The following is a 23,497-nucleotide window of genomic DNA, read 5'->3' on the forward strand; positions in this document are numbered from 1 at the left end:
CTTACGCGTTCAGCCCAACCCAGGGAGAGTCCCGGGTCTTTCAATTGGTGGAGGGTCAGAGAGGTAGTGCTTCTGATTGGTCAAGCCTCAGGAGGTGGGGCGAACTGAGCGGAACAAGAAATTGAATGGTGAAAGGAAAGTCAGTCAGGTGCCGAGTCCCTCCTTCAGAGATTTGGCGGGTAACCTAGCAACGCAGGCACAGCGGTGGGAACTGCGCTGAGAAACGTGGAGCCCTTGGATCAGGTGAGTTGACCAGGTGGGGAAGGGTCGGGAATGAGCGGGAGATGTGGAATGGGGTCCAGTCTGCTATCTTTTGGCTGCCCGAGGAATCAGCAGCCCTCACCGCGATCCCGTTCGTGCTCCAGAACAGTGCTCTCCAGCCCCTGCCTCATTCCAGACCTCCCTCTCCACTGCCTGCCAGGACTCCCGGACATCTTCTGTGTCCCTGTCTCTACTCTGCGCGTCTGCTTACCACTTCGCATCCCCGCTTCTCCATCCTTTTTTTTTTTTTTTTTAAGATTTTGTTTATTTATTTGACAGAGAGAGACAGCCAGCGAGAGAGGGAACAGAAGCAGGGGGAGTGGGAGAGGAAGAAGCAGGCTCCTAGCGGAGAAGCGTGATGTGGGGCTCTATCCCAGAACGTTGGGATCACGCCCTGAGCCGAAGGCAGACATTTAACGACTGCACCACTCAGATGCCCCCCCCCCCCGCTTCTCCATCCTTAAAGCGTGGGTGAAACTAGTCCAGTGGAGTCACATCCTGGTTAGCTAACTTCAAGTCAAACATAGGTGATGGGGAGGAAAGGGTTGTTTATAAGTCCCCTACCATTCCACCCAACGGCCATGCATTCCAAGGTGAGCATGCAACGAAAGGCATCTTACTTGAGTGAGTGTTCAGATTAGATCATTTTGATTGTACCAATTTTTGCCTTTTGTGCTAACAACTTTAGAACTTAACTCCCATTCTTGGCCTTAAAATGTGATTTCGTTGTACCTTCAAAAGGTTTATTGTAAGAATTAAAGGGGTGAGGCAAAGAAAAGCTTGGCATGGAGCTGAGCTCAGTAAATACAGGCAATTTTTTTTCTTCCTAAAGCACATTTGTCCTTGACTCTTCCTGTTTAAAATGGATCAGGGGGAGTCATCTCGTTCCATACCTTAAATATTCATATATTCAACAAGTATTCACTGAGTGCGTACTGCCAGGTGCTGGGGTAAAGTGATCAACAACAACAACAACAAAACCCTCATTTTTCCACTCAGGGAGCTTGTCTAATGTGGGATGTAGTCATCAATCTAGTAATATACAGATAAATGTATAATTAAAGATTCATTTCCAGAATGGTGCAGCATGGAGGTCAACAAATCCTTTCCCCAAAAAGCAACTCGAGTCCATCAATGGATGAATGGATAAACAGAATGTGGTATACACACGACGGAATTAGATTCAGCCTTTAAAAGGAATGAAATTCTGATAAATGCTGCAAGAATGGACCATGAAGACACAATGCTAGGTGAATATAAGCCAGTCACAAAAGGACAAATATGTATGATTCCACCTATGTAAAATGCCTAGAATAGCCAAATTCATAGAGACAGAAAGTAGAATAGTGGACCTAATGATGACACACGTTACAACATGGATGAAGGTCAAAATATTAGGCTAAGTCTCAACCTTGGCACCTTTCAGGTTGGATAATTCTTTGTTGTAGGGGGCCGTTCTGTGCGGAACAGGATACTTAGTGTTTCCCCAGCTTCTCTACCCACTACATGCCAGTAACACCCCCTCCCGGTTGGGACAACCAAATCTATCTCCACATTATTGTCAGATGTCTCCTGGAGGCCAGAGTAGTTTTAAGTAGTGCTTAAAAACTACTGTGTTAGCACAAAGTCAGATGCAAAAGATTACATACTATATGATTCCATTTATATGATTTCATTTATATGATATATCTAGAAAAGTTAAAGGTGGGAATGGAAATTGTTTGCAAAATATCTCATGGGAATTTTAGGGAGTGATAGAAATTTTGTGGTGATGTGGCATAACTTTTACCAAAAAAGCATTTACCAAAAAAGTCATTGAGTTGTACACTTACAATGGGTAAATTTTATGGTATGTAAATTATACTCCAATAGAGCTGTAAAAAAAAAAAAATTACACCCATGATCAGTACCATGCAGAAAAGGTGAAGAGGGTTTCCAGAGATAATAGTGCACTTTCTTTTCCAGTCTGGGGAGAGGCTGCCATTGAGCTGAGACTCGAAGGTTGGGAATTAGCTCATCTAGGGGTTGGGAATTGGTTTCTGGCAAAAGGAACATGGTATGTGAAGATCCTCGTGCTTTGAACACTTTAGAGACCAGTGTGGCTGCAGCACAGAGAGTGAGAGCAGGAGCTCGGGTAGGTTGAAGCCAGTGAGAAGGAATGTCATCAAAAGAGTGAAGGGGCTTCATCCTTCTCACTCTGTGTGTCCCCTGCCCCCACCATGGCTTTAGTCACCATCTGTGCGGTGACAGCTCTCACATTTCTGGATCTTTCTGGGTCTTTCTTGAAATCTACTCCAGGTACCCAACTACTCCTGCATATCTCATAGGGGTCCCACTTGGGTGGTGCAGTCTATACATATATAGTGCTTTGGTGTGAATTAGGAAGAGGTGCTCCTTCCAGGCACACACAACCCCATAGTTTTCAAGGGTTGGCAAATAGCAAATTGTACCAACAATAAACACCCTAACCCCTCAACCCCTGCTTCTCTTCCAGTGGTCACCCTTTGGGTCAACACCAAAACAATCCATCCAGACACCTGAGCCAGCACATTAGACGTCATCCCTTACTTCCTTCTCCCCCACCCCCCATGTCCAGTCCTTCACCTCATCCCATTGATTCTGCCTTCTTGATGTTTCTGGAGCCCATCCACTGCTTTGTCTCTCCTTGAGGCCACTCTTATCTGTTCCCTGGACACTGCGACAGCCTTCCAAACCTGATCCTCTTGTCATGTTGCGCCTGCCAACCCTTTTACCACAATTTCCCAGGCTCTGGTCTGGTCTTGTCAGCTACTCCCTGTTTAAAACTCCCGCCACCCCCCACCCAAGCCTTTGATTCCTCCTCTTGAGCAATGAGGAAAGCTGTTGTGGCCAGAATTTTTTTTTTTTTTTTAGATTTGTTTATTTATTTGAGAGAGAAAGAGAGTATGAGCAGGAGGGGCAAGAGGAGAGGGAGAGAGAATCTCAAGCAGATCCATGCTGACCACAGTGCCTGACTAGGAGCTTGATCTCCCAACCCTGAAATCACGACCTCAAGAGTGAGACCAAAACCAAGAGTCAGACACTTACCCGACTGAGCCACCCAGGTGACCAGTGGCTGAATTTCCTAACCAATCAGATCAGGATGACTTTCTTATTCCCTAGGCCCCCGGTAAGGTGGTCAAGGGGAAGTGAGAGTAGACTCAGAGCCAGATAGCCAGGCCAGGCCAGAACAAAAGGCAAAGTAGTGACAATGGCAGGAAAGGCAAGCATGAGCAGGGGTGAGGTCTGAGGTCACTGTTCATGCATCATCTCAATATACACAAGCAGTGAGTAGAAGGCAAGAATCCACCCCACCATTCCCTTTCCCAGACTCCACCCTCCACCCAGAAAGCCCCAAACAGCCTCAGATTGGAAGCAGTGGTAACAGATGTGACAGAGTCCCAGCATCAATCTCCCTGCCTCCAGGCTGGACAGTCTGCCCAGGGCATCCCAGACAGAAGTCTGCCCCAGCCCTGAGCAAGGCATCCCTCAGGAGCATTCTAGGCTTATGTGGTCAGACATAAATGCCATGGCTTTAGCTTGGGTTTTCACTCCGTTTATGGTGAAAAATTCAATGAAAAGGGTGAGTCTTCTCTGCTTGATTGCTCAATTCACCCCCACACTTTTCCCCTAGGAGACAAGCGCTCAGGGCAATGAGGCCCCACCTGATTGATGCCTGGACGTATAATAATTATCACTCCTCTTCGAAGAGGGCTTTTAACTCTCAAAAGGGCTTTCCCATCTAGTAAATCAGCCCTCCTCCACCCAGCTGCCTTTTGATGTGGCTAGGACAGGTGTTGTATCCCCAGATGCCAGAGAGATAAGGGGCTTGCCCAGACTTATTCCAAGAGCAGGGGAGAGTCATGCCCCCTCGGTCTCCTAACATCCAGCTTGTGAACCTGATCTTGACTCTGTAACTGATGGCAGCTTCAGATGGTACAGAGCTCAGCTTGTCAGACAGAGCTGAGCTAGCCAGGCACAAGCCTTCCTTTGAACCTGGATGGAGTGCTGGACTCACTGGAAGCCAGGAGTTTTATAGAGGAGGAAGGCCACTGTGGGCTAGACCAGTGACTCTCCACCAGGGGCATCCCCCGACCCGCCAGCCCCACCCCACAGGGACATTTGGCAATGTCTGGGGACATGTTGTCTCCAACTGGTCAGAACTGGTGGGAGAAATGTGCTATTGGCATCGAATGGGTAGATGCCAGAGATGCTACTAAACATCTTAGAGCACCCAGGAGGGCCCCCACGACAAAAAAGGAGCTGACCTAAAGTGTGAAGCTTGAGAAACCCTGTCCTGACATATTTTCTTTTTCTCGTTTCTTTTTTTTAAGTTTTATTTATTTAAGTACTCTCTACACCCAACGTGGGGCTCAAACTCACAACCCTGAGATCAAGAGTTGCATGCTCCTCCCACTGAGCCAGCTAGGAGCCCCTGGCTTGATATTTTCATACAAGGCAAATGGTATACACACACACACACACACACACACACACACACGAGCGTGCGCGCAGACACACACACACACATACACCTACCTTTCCCTGCAGGCCCTAGTTAGTGGAACTAAAAGCAAATGTGATTGCAAATCAAGATCATTTGAAACACAGAGCGTCGGGGAAAAGTATCTCTTTGGCCTTAGCTTTCAAATAATAGCGGCAGATTCTACTCTACGACCAATCAAATGCCTTTAACATGGGGGCTTTCAAACACAGATTTTTTTTTTAACCACAAACCAGACAAAGAAATACATTTTCCTTCTCGACCCAGCACACGCGTGTTTAATTACACATGAATACTTACTACATGCAATGCACCCTAATATTTTCTGTTCTATTTCATTTATTTTGAATGCTAGTCCCCACGGGCAAATTGATTTCACCATTCACTAAAGGGCCACGATCCTTGGTTTAAAAAAAGACACTTCTTCAATGTAATCAAGCAGTCAGGAAAAGCCAGTGTTTTGCATGTGATAAGATTATGATTTAAATATTTTTCTTAAGTGGGGGAAGTTTATTTTAGAAGACTCTAAATGCACCACCAGGAAATTCTTCCTTCTGTCTCAAACGACCACAGGGATACTACCCACAGTTGGATATAACCAGAAATAAACACTCCTAAAGCGACACTGTAAGCAAAAGAAGAATTCAAAATCATGGTGACTTAATTTGTAAGGAAGAGGAGACCGGAAAAGGAGAGGCTTAAGAGGCTCCAGCCCTCCTCCTTCACCAGCAGAGAAATGAAAATAATGTACGAACCAGTCAAATTAAAAGCAAATAATAAAAAAGAGTCAAAAGTGGTCCATTTTAGTTCTTTATAAACACTTCTGCACAAAAAAAATGTATATATTGAGGAAAAATACCTCTCCTATTTTAAGAAATAAATGTTCAAATGTTAATACGAAACTATATTATTTTTGAAGTCATAATAAAAGTCATAAAGGCTAAACATTATTGAGCCAGGATTTTACTTCGTACTCAACGACAGTTCTATTGAGCATGGGTTCCATCACTGTCCCCATTTGACAGATGAGGAAGCCGAAGCTTAGAGAGGTTGATTGGCTTGCCTAAAGCCACACAGCGAGGATTGAACTCCAAATTTGCCTGACACGAGAACCCACAAACTTAATCACGGTGCCGTAGGCTCGTGTGTTTCTTTTCTACTTCAGAGAGGAGGAGATGAAGGCCCAGAAGGTCAAGTGAATTTGCCCAGGGCTATAGCTGTGGCCAATGTCCAGTAGAAAGTGTTCATTAGAACCAGAAGTTTAGAAATCTGTCCCCAGGAGCACATTCCCTCCTAGGCTCCGTCACTCTGCACTGTCGTCTGTTTCCAAAGCACAGGGTCACGTTGGAGCCTGCAGCCCCGGAGTCATCACCCCAGATGAGATCCCATCTGTTAATACCTCCGGCGTTCCCTGCTACAGCGCACGCCTGGGAATCTTTTGCAAACCAAATATAATCCACAAAACATAGGTTCTCAAAAAGGACAAGAGAGGATTGGGTAATAGTTCAAAAGCGGCAGTAGGGAAAACAGCAACAACGACAACAACAACTATGAAAGAGAAAAACAAATTCGATTTAAATCTTTTGTTTAAAAATTCCAAGCCCCGAGTACAGAGATGGGAAACAATCTATAGGCCAAATCTTGGCCCATAGTTTTCATTATTAAAACATGACACTATTTTCTGGTTCTAATTCAGGATATAATGTATTTTGTGAAATAACATTATCCTATTAGGCCGACATCTCGGTGTGAGGAAATGGGCCTATTGTTACAGCTGGACGTGCTATCTTTTCTTTTATTCAACAGTGATTTGTTGAATGCCTAGTATGCCACCATGGTTTGGGAGAGCAGTCTCCAGCAGGGATTTTCTACCTTTTTCCAGCCCCTCACTCTCTCCACTCTAGACTTAGAAAGCTCAGATAAAGCCTACAGAGTTCTTCTGAAGAAAGCTGTTTGCATAGTTCCCAGACCAGTGGGATCTTCTGAGGCTAAAAGGAATATTCCTCCTGCTTCAAAGGCAAAAAAACCTTTGCCTATTAACCCAGCAAGGAGGGTAAAATCAGAACTAAGTGACCAGGAATCCTTTAGCCATTAAAGATTTCTTTGAGTCCTAAGCAGGACCCCAGGGAGTGAAGCAGGGAGTATTAGGTTAGTGTTAGTGTTGGGTCCTGAAGGCCTGGGGTGGGTGGGAATTGTATATCTCAGAAACTTGGCAGAACTGTCACAAGTACGTGAGACAGCTATGCAAATTTTGGAATCCACAACATGGTTTTATTCAATCTGCTGTCATGCTGGAATTGCAATTTTCCACTAAGGTAGAAAATAAAAACAAAGACCATGAGGTCCATCTCTCTCTCTCTCTCTTTTTTTTTAAAGATTTTATTTATTTATGTGACAGAGACAGCCAGTGGGAGAGGGAACATAGCAGGGGAGTGGGAGAGGAAGAAGCAGGCTCATAGCGGAGGAGCCCGATGTGGGACTCGATTCCGGAACGCCGGGATCACGCCCTGAGCCGAAGGCAGACGCTTAACGACTGCGCTACCCAGGCGCCCCATGAGGTCCATCTCTTGTGACAACATCTCTTTGCCTGCTCTGCCTCCAACCATTCTTTCTTAGCTCTCTCACAGCTAAGCTGCAAGCAGCCTTTATGTCTAGCTGTGGGAAGTACCAAGACTGGGGCTAGGAAGGCAAAAAAAAAATCTCCATCGAAGCTAAGAATCACTGAGGAAATATTTAGTTGTCTAGGAATCCACGTACTATGAACTTGTCTAGGAATCCACGTACTACAAAGGCTGGTATCAGAGAGGATGTGTTTAGCTCACTTTTTTATTTCAACAATACCTGGTTTAGGAAGAGAGACACACACATGGCACTCATGGTATTTACATTGATTCCTGGTGAGAAGCCTATTCCGAAGACCCCTTTCAGGTCTCTTAGAATTCTAATTATGTCAGTAAGAAAGTCTCAGTTTGGTGTTAATAAGTCTTTTGTATATTAACGTTATATCCTGCAACTTTGCTGTGATCGTGTAATTCCAGAAGTGTGTATATTGATATTTTGGGATTTTCTACATAAATAATCATGTCAACTGTGAATGAAGATAGTTTTATCTCTTCCTTCCTAATCTGTATTACATTTTACTTCCTTTTCTTGTCTTGTTGCATGAGTTAGGACTTCCAATATGATATTAAACAGGAAGGATAAGAGGGTACATTCTTGTCTTGTTCCTGATCTTAGGGAATAAACTTCTAGTTTCTCACAATTAAGTATGAGGCTGGCTGTAGGGTTTTTGTAGATGTCCTCCTTTATCAAGTTGAAGTAATTCCACTATATTCCTCAATTGCTGAGAGGTTTGCTGTTGTTGTTTTTTAAGTCATGAATGGTGTTGGAGTTTGCCAAATGCTTCTTTGCATCTGTTAATATGATTTTTCTTTTCGTTGATGTGATGGATTACACTAATTGATTTTTGTTGAGCCAGCCTTGCAGACATGGAAGAAATCCCACTTGGTCACGGAATATAATTCTTTTTATACCTTGTTGGATTCAATTTGTGAATATTGTGTTGAGGATTTCTGCATCCACGTTTGTGAGAAATACTGGTCTGTAGCTTTCCTTTCTTATAGTGTATTTGTCTATTTTGGTATTAGAGTAATGCTAGCCTCGTAGAATCTGTTAGGAAATATTCCTTATGCTTCTATTTTCTGGAAGAAATGTTAGAGAATTGGTGTCATTTCTTCCTCAAATGTCTGGTAGAATTCACCAGTGAAATCTTCTAGACCTGGAGTTTTCTGTTTGGGGAAGTTATTAATTATTGACCAATTTCTTTAATATATAAAGGCCCATTGAGATTATCTATTTCTCTTTGTGAGAGTTTTGGTAGATTGTATCTTCAAAGAATTGGTCCATTTCATCTAGGTTATCAAATTTATGGCCATTGAGTAGTTCATTATATTCCTTTATTATCATTTTAACATCCATGGGAGCAGTAGTGATGGCCCTTCTTTCCTTCTTGACATTAGTCATTTATCTCTTCTCTCTCTCTGTTAGTATGTCTGTAACATCTCCCTACCACTTGCGAATCTTGCTTTTCAACCATAGAGATCTGGGCTCACACTTATCGTCCTGGGCAATAGCATCCAGTTAGAGTAAAATAACAGGCTGTAGACATTATTACCTTCTATGTAAGGAAAATGATATAGATTTTTCCAGTTACAGTGGAGATACTTTTTAATGAAAAGTACTTACGAATGAAAGTATACTTCAGGAAAAACAAAAAGTTGAGTTGATAATAGTACAGCTTGGTCTATAGACTTGGCAGAAATCCCAAAGGTGGCATGCTAGTGAGAGAGATTTGGACAACCCTGAATTAGAACTAACCCTCATGAAGGCTTCTTTCCTGATCCAGAACCCACGTTCTGCCTCATACATGGCAGCCTCCTGCTGCCCAATGATCCCTGTGTCGTGATCAGTTATGAGGTGTGTCTCGGTAATTGGTTTATAATGGGCTCCAAAGTATGTAATGATTGACTCAAAAACATAAAAGTCAATGAGAGATGATTCAAGGCTCACCCTAAAATAATTCAGCCACTCACTCACTTGCATCCTGATAAGCTCTCTTGAGCTAGGTGAGAGGGATGGGGTGACAGCTCTATTGTGGCAAACTGTGTCTAATCCTGGGTATACCTACAGGAACACGACACCAGCAGGAACACTACCACTATAGAAGTCGATCCAAAAAGGGTGAGACCAGACAGAACAGCAGTTATAGGGGGCAGGCTCCCAAGAAAGGCTGCCTGGGCTGAGACCCCAGCTTGGCCACTTAGGAGCTGTAAACTCATGAAAGCATCTAACCTCCCCCTGCCTCCCTTTGTTTGCCTGTAAGAAGAGCTAACAAGAGCACCTAGCTCAAAGGTTGTTGTAAGGAATGAAGGAGTTAATTCCCTCAAAGCATTTAGAACAGCCTTTGGTATGGAGTTAGTTCTCAAGAGTTTGCTAACATTAAAATGGCATTCTTTAAAATGAGATTTCCGGGGCGCCTGGGTGGTACAGCGGTTAAGCGCCTGCCTTCGGCTCAGGGCGTGATCCTGGCGTTCAGGGATCGAGCCCCACATCAGGCTCTTCCGCTATGAGCCTGCTTCTTCCTCTCCCACTCCCTCTGCTTGTGTTCCCTCTCTCGCTGGCTGTCTATCTCTGTCAAATAAATAAATAAAATCTTAAAAAAAAATAAAATGAGATTTCTACCCCCCCAAGAATAAAATGAAGTAAAATGAGACCCCCCCCACACACACACTCCAACTTTGTTTAAACCCCTCTGACTATGCCACGTACCATTGCTGGATTTGTGGGGTATCTGCAAGGGTTGGATTTTCTTCCTCTTTTTCTCCCGAGGGAAAAAAATATAATTTCACTCAAACCTTTTTTTTTTTTCAAAATGTTCTGAGAGTGAAAGTAATAAAATATCCAACAAGCCCATTTGAATGAAGACGAGGTATAATTTGCATGATAAAGATATATTTCCATTTATAAAGTTCATCAGCAGAATTAATGACAAATAAAGGAAGATCCAATTAAAGTTCCCCATCCATTAACAATCTTGCTTCACTCTCAGGGCAGGGATTTTAAAAGGAGAGGCTTAAGTTGGAAATGATTTAAATATTAAGGTTGGTGGCATTAAAAAGGACATGAAACAATCATATTAGGATTCAAGGAAAAGAGATTCTCCAGTGATTTTTTTGTCATCAGAGTCATGCATTTCCCCCGATCCTCGTTCCACTGGCTTTTTCGTGTTCACCCAAATGAGCTGTCAAAAACCGATGGGCATCATCATAATCAAAGAAAACAAGTTTGCCCTTTAAAGCAAAAGAGGTAATTTGGCTGAAAGCAAATTGGAAACATTTCGAATAACGTTGCATTTCCAGCCGCAATCTCTGAAGAATTCGGGCGTTTTGATTTATGCCTGAAAGCTTTGGGGGGACAATGGGGGAGAAAGCGTTCGTGAAACACTTTGTTCAAGTTCATCCTGTGGTCATGGGGCAAAGGTCCCTCGTCCTCCCTGAGAGGAGCTGAGGAAACTCCAGGCTGTCCCTAAAACGTTATCTTCAGGAAAAGCCGTGAGGGAATTCACGAGATTGACTTGGGAGCAAAAAGCGCGTGGGAAACACAAAGATGCAAGATAACGCCTCTTCTCGTTTCAGTGGTCACTTCCCAGGGGCTTCTGACTTTGGGACCCATTTTGCCCGGCCAAGTGACCACGAAACATCCTTAGCGTCTGATCTGACTGCCTTTCTTCCTGGCTCGTAGTCACTTGAGATGTTCCTCTGATGCGCACTCTTCTCTCCTTTTACTCTGGTTTGGAGAACCGAATATCTCTTGTGGCTTCAGATATCAGCGACATTTATGTCTCCATCTCCAAGGGCTCCCTGGAGCCCCCTGGATCTAGATCGTTCATTGTCCGATGCCTAGAGTGTTCTCAGCTAGGGTTCTTGGATAGCAAGCCACAGACACTGTGACTAAAGCAAAACGGTGAAGGAGAAGCTGAAGAACGGGCTCCAGAAAGGACAGCAGCCAAGGAAGTTTCTGGAGGTCCTAGTGCAGGATCTTTAGGAACACCCCACTAGCATGACCCAGCTCCCACCATCTCCCACCCACGTGTGACTCCTCAGGATTCCCAGCCTTCTTTGATTGGCAGTCCCACCAGGACTGCATACAGTGGGAGAGAGGATGAGCTCCCCAACGGAAAACTGGGGTGCTATCACCTGACAGAGAGGTCGTGGGGAGATGGAGACTCCCTTGTCCACTGTCTATACCAGTGATAAGAGCGAGAACTAAATGAGTTTAAAACCGAGCTCTTTGTCCTCCCTTCCAAACCTCTGCCCCCAATTTTCCTAGTTTCTCAAGGGCCCCATCTTTCTCTCTCAGGCCGCCAAATGCAAAACGGTCTCGCTCATTAAGTCCTGGTGACTCCTTCTTCAAAACGTTTCTGGCGTCCACAGACGGAGTGTGATGATTAGAATGGCACAGGGAGACTGTCCGTGCCAGCCCAAGACCTCTCCCCAGGACGAGGCTGACGTGTATTTTTCAGGGCCGGGTATGTAGCAGTCATCAAAATAAAGCCCCTACCTTCACTGGAGCTGACTTTTTAGGGGAGGGGAAAGGCAGACAGTAAACAAACATGCCCATTTAGAAACATCGGATGGTGATACTTAACTGGGAGAAAAGTAAACAGGATAAGAGGATAAGGGCAGGGAGGAGGAGAGGGTTTATATTTTAGGAAGAGAATCTGGAAAGCACTCACTATTATCCTGAGATTTGAGCAGAGAAGAAAGCAAGGGAGGGAACAAGCTTTGAGGATATTTAGAGGAATGTTCCAGACCTGGGGCTGGAGGGCTGGGGGTAGTGGTGTGCAGACAGCAAGTGAGAAGGCCTTGTCAGAGGTTGGAGCACATCTGATATGTTCAAGGAACAGCAAAAAGGTCAGTATGAGGACGGAAGAGTGAGTGGTCGCAACGGCCAGATGATGTAGGGCCTTCCTGGTCACTGTAAGGACTTTGGCTTTTATCCTGAGTGAGATGGGGAGCTGTCGGGAGGTGGTGGTGTGCTGGTAAACGTTCAATAGCCAGTTTGGAGGGGAGGGGTGCTGATTTGTAGTATTTGACAATTTCCATGGCATAATACTTCCACCATGGCTGATTTCAAGCTTCCCAATGGCTTCACAACCAGCTCACAAATACCCCGAAATTTTAACAATTAGCTCTGGGGAGCTGCATTTGGAAGAGAGGAGTGAAAGGATCTGACATTTTTAAAGTCTCCCTCTGGCTGCTGTGCTGAGACGAGACTGTGGGGTAGGGGGTCAGAGGCAGGGTGACCGGTAAAGAGGTTATCACAGTCATCTGGGTAAGAGATGATGGACCCTCGGAAGGTCCAGAGGCTCAATGACATTAGGGACAGCATTCCTGCAATTCTCTTAACCTTTCCTTCTCATTCACAAAGTGGCTGCCATTGCCAGCATTAAAGCCCAAGTTCAGGGAATGGAGGTCAAGCCAACAATGTCTTTCCTTTGTATTGGGAAGGAATAAGGTCTCCCTTAGAGCCCCTAGAAAAATTCTCAATTTTATTGGCTCTAACAGTGTCTATAGCCAATCCTAACTGTAAAGGAGGTGGGGAAGTTGAGCATTGAGTATTTCCAGCCACTACAGTATAGGCAAGCAAGAGGGAAGGAGACTGGGATGGGGATGGTGCCTGCAAAAAAAAAGGGGCATGGCCTTATAAGAACCTGCTACAAGAATTTGACCCGTTCTGGAAGCCCAGGAATGCCTTCTGTGAGGAAGGGACACCTGAACTGAGCTCTGAGTACAAAGAATTAACTTAGCAAGGAGGAGGGAGAAGAGTGTTTCAAGAAGAAGAAAAACCAGCATGCACAAAGGCCCTGTGGTGGAAGGTTTATAATATCCCAGCCCACCTACCTGCCACCAAACTTTTCCCTATAAATCATCCATTATGACCGATCTTTCTCAAAAATCTGATTTTATCCTGTTACTTGTTTCCTGAAATCAAAATGGATCTCAATTTCCTATAAGATAAACTCCAAAGTCCCCAGTCTGCTGTTGAAGGCTGGTCATGACCTCAACCTATTCTGTGAATACAACTTCATGCCCTTCCTCCTATAGCTGTTGAACCTCCATGTGTGCATGTTTCACATTTCAAGCTAGGTTATAAACTCTGGGAGAATAGGAACCATACCTTGCATCTCTTTTATATCCCCAGGGGCTCAATAAATGCTCGAATAGATGACTGTGGGGATGATCCTTATTGCAGGGAGCAGGAGCAGATGTAAGCAGACCAGTTAAGAAGCTCTTTAATCATCCAAGTGAGAGATTAGAAGGCCCTCACTCAGTGGCAGAGAGGCTGCCAAGAACGAAAGGACTGGGAGCTGTCAAGGAGAGAACACTGAGAGAACAGGGACTGGGAAGTGGGGGGGAGGCACTCGAGTTTCCAGTTTGAGCAACTAGGGTGACAGCATTGCCAATCATCAGGACGAGAGATAAAGAAGGAGCAGGGTGAGGGATGGGGACATGGTGGGGTCCCTCTTAGACATGGTGTGTTGGGAAAGGCCAGCCAGTCCCGGGCAGGAGGTGTTCGTTTTGTCCCTCCAGATCTCCAGCCAAGCCCAGACACTGAGACGAGGAAATCACCACAGTCCTGGACTTGGGATCGCGGTTTCCCTGGGCTAATCGTGCTAGTTATCATTTACTGTGCACTCACAATGCCCAGGCCCTGTGCCAGAAACTTCCCATTGAATCGTAGGATCCCCGTTTTATGGCTGAGGAAGCCCAGGCTGAGGGGGATGAGACAGCCAGCCCAGGGTGCCCCAGCACGGGTCTGAGCCCAAGCAGGGCCACTGCAAATCTAGTCCTCAGCCATCGTGCCATGTGGGCAACATCGATGATTGGTCTCTGATCGCTGCCTTACATTTTTCTGAGTGTCTTGAATTTTAAATAAGCTTTTTATTTTGTAATAATTGTAGATTTACAGGAAAGTTGCAAAGATAAGCTCAGGAGTCCCACATGCCCTTCATTCAGCTCCCACGGCATTAACATCTTAAATAGCCATGATGTGTCTGTCGAAAGCAAGAAATTAGCATTGGTACAACGCTGCTGACTATGCTATCAGCTTGGTTTTGGATTTTACGTTGTCCTACTAGTGTCCGTTTTTCATTCCAAGATCCAATCCAGGATACGACATCACATTTAGTGAAACAGGACTTAAAAATTGTGTTTCGATGTCATTGTTCACCCCCACTCTGATGTTTGCAGTCCACACTTAAAGACCAGTGAGGCAGTGCTGTGCTGGTCCTAGTCCTGTTTGCTCTCAGCTGCCTTGTTTGCTCTGTCCCTGTGCTGCTCTGCCTCAGGCCGCTGACACCTGCAGGCTGCAGGGCCCACGCTCCCTTGTCATCTGGTTTCCCAACTGGGTCTGGCCAATGGGAGGCACTGGTGTTGGACTGGAGGGCACGAGGAAGAAGAAACCATGGCGTTTTCCTCTTCTCTCTGCTTTGGGCTGCGTTGCCAGCAGTGGTCCCAGCTCCTCCGGGCTATAGCTCCTCCTGGACAGGAAACGGCTGTGGTTCTAGCTTCCCCCTGGTGACCCTTGTCCCCACGCTCACCACCACCTCCTTCTGTGGTAGACTCCTGCCTTTGACATTGGCTGGATGGCTTCCCTTTCCCTGGGTAGCCTCTCAACTCTTTCCACCACCCGTGTAACTCGTTTTCCATATTTAGATACTTTTTTTTTAATAAGTCCACTCACATTGACTTTTATTCATTCATGTTAAGTCACCCGAAATGATATCTGTTGCATTTAAATGCTCATTACTATAAATGACTGAACAAATCCATTTCAGGGGCTACTTACTATCCTACATAGTTAAGTCGCTTCCACAGAACGGTGTTCCCTGCCTGACACCTCTCCCCTTGGTCGTCCCACCCTTGTGGCCCGATGCTGTCACAAAGCTAGAAACTGCTTTCAGTGAGGGGCTCTGTGTACTTGCTGTGGGGCACCCGGGATGAACTCTCGACATCGACCCTGTGTGTGGCTGCCAGGGCCACACCAGCCACATCCTGGCAGCACGACTCGACTAACCGCTCACTCCTTCCTTCGCAGGGTTGCCAGAGACAATAACAGCTGGAGACCTGTGCAGTCTAGCCACGTCTTGATCTCCCAGGGCGTAAGGAGGCAAGAAGACTGCTCAGAAAATGGCTCTAGATGCCCTCGGTGTGGCCCCTCTCTACCAGGGCCCCGACATCAACAGAATGAAGCTGACGGCAGAGCCATCCAAGAAGCCAGCCTCCCTGCTAAAACCCTTGGTCCCGTCCAAGTCCAAACTCACCACCATCGAGGCCAAGAGGGTCATGTCCGTACTGGACGAGACCATCCACAAGGTGGAGCTGGTGACCCTGCTGTCCTACATGGCTTCCAATTATGAGACCCTGGAGGGGGTGCTGGGGCAGGACATCATGAAGGCCGTGAGCGAGCACGAGGACCTCTGCCGCAGCCTCCTGGACACTGTCATTTACCTGCAGGATAAAGAAAGGCGATTGCAGGAGGAGGAAGAGTATAAGGAGGAAGGGTGGTTCAGAGATCGCATTCTCTCCATAGAACTGCAGAAATCCAGCCTCCCGCCCCTTATGCAGCAGATCAAAGAATCCACCAAGGACACCCTGAGACTCTTACTCAATAATCCGCAGGCGGTGAGGCTCTTGCAGACGTACACCCCGAGCAGAAGCGCCGAAGCCCAGAATTTCATCGACTGCCTGATAGAACTGCGGGGTTTCCTCTTTGAGAAGCTACTCACTGGCCCCGTGGAAGCTCGAGACAAGAGTCAGTTCATACAGGATATCAACAGACGGAACAGGAGGAACCAAGGAATCATCGACACTCTTGAAAATGAATTGGCGGCGAGCGTGAAGAACAGGGACGCGGAGGTATGGTTTTATGGTATTGGTCAGGTTACGGAAGGAGCCGCACAGAGGAGCCAGACCTTTGGGCAGTGGTGGTTTTTCCTCAGTGATTGCCATGCCTGCTGTCATTCATTCACTCGACAAAGATTGTCGTGAGTGCTTGCCAGGTACCAGGTCGTATATGTAAGTCCACATGGCCCCCGCCTCATGCAGTTCACCGGAGGTAGGTCTTCAAGAGCTGATTTAATTACAGTTTTGAGAAGTATAATGAAGGGGAAGCATAGAGTGCTAGAAGACGGTGTTACAAGAGAACTGAGCTTAGACCCAAAGGGTCAGAGACGTCAAAGCCAACACATGAAGAACGGGAGGGAGCGAAGCAGGCAAGAGAGGTAGGCAGGGACCTGCCGGCCAGCAGCAGGCAAACTTTTTCTACGAAGGGCTGGATAGTAAATACTTTAGGCCTTGCCAGCAGATCCCATTGTGCCTTTGAGGCCTGATCAAGGCATGTGATCTCTGTTCTGAGGACAAGGGGCAGATGGGACAGGTGGAAGCTCTAGAAGAATTTTTAAGAAGGGAAGTGCTAACATGATCCCAACCTAATAACCATTTGGGACACATAACTATGTATTACGCTTTACGTACATTGTGAGATGGTATCTAAGTATAGGGCTTGGCTGCCGAAACAGAGACCCAGAATAATAGTGGCTTAGCCAAGATGGAAATGTATTTCTCTCTTGTGGAAGAGTTGGAGCAGGCACGGGAACTCTGCCTCGTAAAATTGTCAGGGGTCCAGGCTCCTTCTGTGTTGGCCATTCTGCTGTGCCCCATACAGGACTTCTACCTGTGGACCCAGAAACTCCCCCCCCCCCATCATGTCACCCCTGGTCCAACCAGCAAGTGGAAGAAAGGGGAGGAGGGATACAGCCTGGAAGTAGCCCATAGGCTTAGGCCATTGCCCCGTCCTTACGTTCTCACCGCCTTCGTCCTTTAAGGCATTCATCCGAGTTTGTTGGTAAATGTTTATGTGATTATTTGGTAATTTGGTGTAGGTCTGGCAACCCCATGAGAGGACGGGGACCTTGGCTCTTTCGGCCCGCTGTCATGTCCCCAGTAAGCCTGGCACAAAGGAGGGGCATGGAAATGACTTTCTTTCTTTTCCTTTTTTTAAAGATTTTTTATATTTATTTGAGAGAGAGAGACTGAGAGCAGAGCTGGGGGCAGCGGCGGGGAAGGAGCAGACTCCTTGCTGAGCAGGGAGCCTGACGCGGGGCTCGATCCCAGGATCCCCGGATCATGACCTGAACCAAAGGCAAATGCTTAACAACTGACTGAGCCGCCCGGTCGCCTCTGGAAGCTCTTTCTGAGCGGAGAGATGACAGGCTCTTGGGTGGTCAGTCAAGGGAGACCACTCGCAGGTTAGAAGGGTGCCGGTGAGGGACAGGGAGAGGGGCCCCGAGTGGCTTTGTTGGTCCCAATCAGGTGGTGGAAACAGCTCAGGCCTCCAAGTTGGACAGATCTGGGGTCGAATTCCATTTTTCCAGGTGGGCAAATCTTATCACGTCCCTTGGATCTCAGTGTAAAATGAGGGGGTGACGCCAGTTAGGCTGCTGTGGGGTCAAGAAAAGCTCTGACTGCTGATAATACCAGCTGCTCTAGAACCCAACACCTAGAGCCGGAAGCCTTGCCCTCAGGATCGGCTTGCCCAAAGGCCCCTCCGCCCCGCTGCTCCCTGTGGGCAGGAGGCGAGCTCAGACCCCCTGCGGCCCAGCCCAAGGCCGCTGGCCTGAGCCAGTCGCCGCAGTGATGTGCTCAGAGGGAGACTCTAGGGCTTGGGACCAGCCTTTGGAACCTATTTACAAAAAGTCCCCATCCTCCACCCCCATTCCTGTCTTAGAACCAGCTGAGGGCAGGGGACAAGTCAGGCCCTCAAGTGTCAGCGGGTGACAATCCCCACAGTATGTGTATCTCTTACTTTCAAGAATGATGCCAAGTGTCTCTGCCAACTGAGCACTCCCGTTCTATACCCCAGGCAGGAGCACCGCCACTGTCCCAGACCTGCCCGGCTGCCGCTCTCCGGCTTGCCTGTGCCCATCACTCCTGCCAGGAAGCAGAGGGGGGCGGCCAAGAACATGGGCTCTGAATCAGGCAGACCTGGCCTCGAGTCCCGGCTCAGCCGTACAGCCCCAGACAGACGACTTGACCCCTTGAGCTTCAATTTCCTTGCCTGCAAGCGGGCCGTCTCTGTCCCCCTGGGGCGTGAGGGGTAGGAATCTGCAAGGTAATAAGGCAGGTCGCCTGTTCCGCTCTACGCCTGTTCCTAGCGGGCAGGAATGCCGGTTCTCCTGGGATTATCGGGCGTCGGGGAGGTAGTAACGGAGCCTCTCGTCTTCCCGGCCCAGGTGGAGAAAGAGAACTTTGTGATCCAAGAACTGAAAAACCACTTGCACCAGGTGCTCAAGCTCTCAGAGAACAGCCTCCTTCGCACCAAGCAGGAGGCCAAGAAGCAGCAGAAGGCCGACTTCCGGGCCTCGCAGGCCAGGGTGGCCAAGATCCAGCAGGAGTTACTCATGCTGAGGTCCCAATACCACAACCTGGTTGTGGAAAACCGGGAGGCAGAGCAGGCGCTGAGGAAGGTGCGGGGGACAGTAGGGCACAGGGGGGAAGGGGTGGAGACCACGGGAGGTCCGCGGGGCAGGGGAAGGGCAGAGAGAGGTCTAGCGTGAGGGCAGGGCAAGGTAGGGCTGCTCCAGGCACCCAGGGAACAGCTCCCCTGAGGAGGAGGGCAGCGGAGCAGGGGAAGCCCAGGATTGAGCCAGCGTCCCCTGCGAGCGGGCTGCTCACAGGCCCGGGGACTGGGGCAGAGGGACTGGTCCCGTCCTGCAGCGAACTGGCTGTGTGACCTTGGGCAAGTTCCTTAACTGCTCTGAGCACACCCTCCCCCACCCCCAGGGGTGATAATACCCACCTTGTTGTACAAAGGGTGTGAATTTCATAATCCCCTCCAGCCTCAGTTTTGCCATTTTCAAGGCCAAAGTGATCAGATTGGGCTAACGGGTCATTAGGAGAATTGAATGAGATTCTCCTAAGAATGAGTGCGTAGTAAGCGCTCGGTAAACGTCATCTCTTCTTTCGTCTTCTCCATCGCCTCTGCGGAGCCCCAGCGTGCACGCACCCAGCTTGCTCTCAAATCTGTTTCCTCGCAAAGGGCGCCTTCTCCAACACTTGCTCCTAGTTCTTGTCTAGTGTCACAGCATCTGGTGGCAGCCATGGGCCTCTCCTCCACAAGGAGGTGCAGATACACCTACTCGTAACTGGTGGACGATTCCTGGGGCCACAGGCCCCCTGAAGCCGTCCCATTCGCGGTGTCCAAGTGAAGAGCTCTTGCTCTGCAGGATTAGGGAGCTGGTTTCTTTCTTTTTCACTGAGGTGAAATTCATATAATATAAAATTAACCATCGTAAAGTGAACAAGTCAGTGGCATTTAGTACCTTCACCCCGTACAACACATACCTCTGGATAGTTCCAGAACATTTCCGTCCCCCCAGATAAAACCCTGGACCCATTCGCAGCCACTCCCCTTTCCCCAGCCCCTGGCAACCGCTGATCTGTGTTCTGTCTCTGTGGGTTTGCCTGTTCTGGATGCTTCACGTAAATGGAATCACACAATATGTGGTCTTTGGTGTCTGGTTTCTTTCACTTAGCATCATGTTTTCAGGGTTCATCCACGTAAGCGTTGATCAATTCTTCATTCCTTTTTATGGCTGAATAACAACATTCCACAGTACGTATGGGAGCTGATCTTTTAAAAACAAATTAGATTCTGTCCCTCTCCTACATCTCAATCCATCCAATGGCTTCCCCTCTCCGTTACACTAGGATCTAAACTCCTTCCCCTGCTGACCCTTCCTTCTACGAGACAGCTTCTCACTCTGACCTCCTGGGGACCCTGCTCCTCCTCAGCCATTCCATTCTGGCCACACCAGCTCAATTTCTGTTCTGAAACACCCCAAGCCTGTTCCTACCTCAGGGCCTTTGCACTTGCTACTTCCTCTGCCTAGAATGTTCTGGAGCCAGACCTCTGGCTCCCAGTTCCAGGCTCTACCACTTGTCAGCTCTGTGATCTTGGGCAAGTGAGTTAGCACATCTGATCCTCAGTTTCCGCATCTGTGAAATGGAGGAGAACCTACCTTGTTGTGTAGATTCGGTGGGCAAGGCAATAACCCTGGAGCAGAGTGAGCTTGGTGCAGTTTACTGTTCATATTAATCCATCAAACACTGACTCACTGAATTTTTTTAGAAGAAATATAGAGTGGAGACGGAAATCGAGAACTGGATCCAGAAGTACGACATGGAGATGGGTGAGAAGCAGGTATTTGTGCTGCAATACGTCTCTCGGGTGCATTTCCCATGATCCTCTAGGAATGGTCCATGAACTATGCCAAGCTCTGGGCCTCTCCAGACAGGCTTCCCTGCCCCCTTCCTTAGGCCTGAGGCTTGTCTGGCCTGGGGCAGCGAAGGGAGAGATGGAAAAGGAAGAAGCCAGAAGCTGGAAGCTACTAAGTGCTTGTCACTAGGCCCAACGATCTTGGCTCCATCTAGTGTCCACATCCCATACTCTCTGTCCCTTCCACGCTCAGCTCCTGCCAGCAGCCTCACAAGCCGGGGCCCCTTCCCGGCAGACTCAGGCATGAGCTTGCCTCCCCTGCTTCACTCAGTCACCCAGATGGGCCTGAGATGTGCCATGTGCTGGAGTAGCACAGGGAGGATGGTCCCCATTATCACCTGGAGATTATACTCCAGTGTCACTGACCATCTGGGTGACCTGAAGCAAGGGGCATGCTTGACCTTTCTGAGCTTGATTGTGCCTGTGATCCCCAGAGGCAGTGCTGACCGTGCTGGGACCATGACGGGGATGCAGTGGGGCACCATGGTCACAAATGCTTGCACGCAGCACAGGATCTGGCCTGGAGGAAGTGCTTAGGGAATGGTGGCCTGGAAAACGGGGTGCCCTCGAGCTCCTCCCCGGCCCCTCCCCACAGCTTTGTGATAACATTGGTGGCCCACGGTCCCGACTTCAGGGCCAGGAAGGTTTGGTAAGCACTAGAGATGACATCAGCCTCTGAGTGGTCCCAAGTCAGGAGAAGGGCAAGTGGGGGTCTTGCTCTGTCTGATCAGGAGTGCTCCAGGGAGGAGGGACTTCAGAGGCTGTGCTCTTGTTTCTCTGGTCCCAATGAGGGTGGTGGGTTCCTTGTCAGCAGAGACCGAGTCTACTCAGCTCTGTGTCCTTGGGGAGCCCTCCACTTCTGGTAGGCTGTTGGTAAGGGAGTGGAAGGGAGGGAGGGAGATGTAAACTGCAGCGGGAGGCAACAGTTGGACGTAAGAAAGAACTGTGGGACTCAGTCACCTGAGTTCCACTCTGAGTACCTTTGTGAAACACATGGCTTTAGTGGCAGGAGTTCCATTTTTTTTTTTTTTAAGATTTATTTATTTGAGAAAGAGAGAGAGCATGAGTGAGGGGATGGGCAGAGGGAGACGGAGAGAGAGAATCCCAAGCAGACTCCACACCGAGAACAGAGCCTGATGTGGGGCTCGATCTCATGACCCTGAGATCATGACCTGGATTGAGAGCAAGAGTTGGATGCTTAACCAACTGAGCCACCCAGGCGCCCCAGAGCTTGCATTTTTATGTCCCCACTATGTGCCTGGCCCTGCATCTGGTACACTGTGTCCACCCCATCATTTAATCCTGCAGAAAGCTCCCACCCACTTCCTGGGTTTGGAATTGTCCCCATGTTTCAGAGGACAAATGAAGCTCCGACAGTGAAGGCCCCCTCAAGGCATAGCCAATCTGGGATGCGAAACCCGGTCTGCCCAACCCACCAGCCTGGGTTCTTTCCTTCCTCCTGAGATGACTTCAGTCAGGTCCCACCTCAAGAGGGGATGGACCACAGCACCTCTCCTGTTCTCATCCGGGCCTTGGATGCAGAAAGGCTTAGTGCAGGCGGCGCTTTTGGGGCGGAAGCCCCTTCAGGATGGGTGGGGGTGCATGCGGGAGAGGGTGGCAGGTGGCGCCCTATGCTTGGTGACCCCCACCCCCTGACCCTCATCCCAGGAAGAGTACGAGAAGCTTGACATCATCCACAAGGAGGAGAAGGTCCAGCTGGAGGAGCTGCAGCAGAAGCACGACGTCCTAGTGGAGGAGTTCTCCCAGATCCGGGCCAAGCGGGAGGTCAATGCCAAGAAGAGACTAGAGGCGGAGCAGGAGATGCTGCGCATGGTTCGGGCCGCCACGCTCATCCAGGCTTTGTGGAGGGGCTACCTGGTCCGCTCCATGCTCAAGTCCAGGAAGAAGAAGCGGAGCAAGAGCAAAGGGAGGATCAAGGAGAAGGGCAAGGCCAAGGCCAAGGGCAAGGGCAAGGCCAAGAAATAAGTCTCCCCCTGGGAGCCCGGCTCCTGGCCTGTGCCAGTGGGCTCCTCACTTCCCACAGAGCAGGCCAGGAGGCCACAAGGAGGGGGAAGCCTTGCCATTCCTGGATTGAATGGTTTTTCAAAGTTAAAAGCCGTTTAAACCATACCCTATAAATAAATGTCACTTTGCCCAGGGCTGTTGGCTGCGTGTGTCCATATGTGTAGATGCCCTGCCCATGGGGAGAGCACGCGGGCCAGGGTGTCAGCACAGAGCTATTCCTTCCTTTAGCCTCAGTGGGAAGCCAGACCCTGGGCTGCAGCCTTCTTGGCCCCAGGCTCCTTGCCACGACTGCAGTGGACATAACCAGCCACCAGGGCAGTGGGCTGTGGTCACAGCTGCCTGCAAGAGGTTGGGGGGTGTGGGGAGGGCAGGCAGAAAACTCCAGGATCAGGTTTTCAGGTCAGGGGCTGTCCCAGAGAAATCCAGCTTTCTGCTTTTCCTGGAAACATCTCATCCAGATACCCCGGGGTCTGCCTGTCTTCTAGAGCCGAGCAGCAGTCCCTTTTAGATGGCAGACATTGCAGGGTGCCCCAGTCCCCACCACCCCCAGCTGCCTTCCACACACGCGGCCTGTGTCAGTTGCGCCAGTATCATCACACTCGGGCTGTCACCCTTTTATTCAGAAGGAGAGGCATTTCTGGTTCGTCTGTTATAACACAGGGAGAGGAGATAAAGGCAGAGAGCTAGATGTCTCTGGTGAAACCAAGGAGGAAACTAATTCTTTGTGAAAATTCTAGGAGTTTAAACATCCTACATGTTTGCAAAGTGTTTGTGCCAAGAGTGTGGTGG

The 23,497-nt window shown here is 48.5% G+C and overlaps 1 protein-coding gene across 3 annotated transcripts; it reads left to right on the forward strand.

Annotated features, from left to right (window-relative positions):
- The first annotated feature begins 115 nt into the window (after window positions 1-115).
- On the forward strand, window positions 116-22,842 carry IQCD (IQ motif containing D). 3 transcript variants are annotated; one of them, XM_026514922.4, is made up of 5 exons: window positions 116-243; window positions 15,443-16,263; window positions 18,639-18,872; window positions 20,537-20,608; window positions 22,352-22,842. In XM_026514922.4, the coding sequence occupies exons 2-5, from the start codon at window positions 15,535-15,537 to the stop codon at window positions 22,667-22,669; spliced, it is 1,353 nt and encodes a 450-aa protein (XP_026370707.1). In that variant the 5' UTR covers window positions 116-243; window positions 15,443-15,534; the 3' UTR covers window positions 22,670-22,842. The 3 variants fall into 3 exon arrangements, with proteins under 3 accessions (XP_026370707.1, XP_057161931.1, XP_057161930.1); XM_057305947.1 differs by lacking the exon at window positions 116-243 and adding an exon at window positions 12,090-12,255; XM_057305948.1 differs by lacking the exon at window positions 18,639-18,872.
- Window positions 22,843-23,497: the final 655 nt, after the last annotated feature.

This window comes from Ursus arctos, unplaced genomic scaffold (assembly GCF_023065955.2).
Source record: "Ursus arctos isolate Adak ecotype North America unplaced genomic scaffold, UrsArc2.0 scaffold_34, whole genome shotgun sequence".
In the NCBI taxonomy this organism is placed as follows: domain Eukaryota; kingdom Metazoa; phylum Chordata; class Mammalia; order Carnivora; family Ursidae; genus Ursus; species Ursus arctos.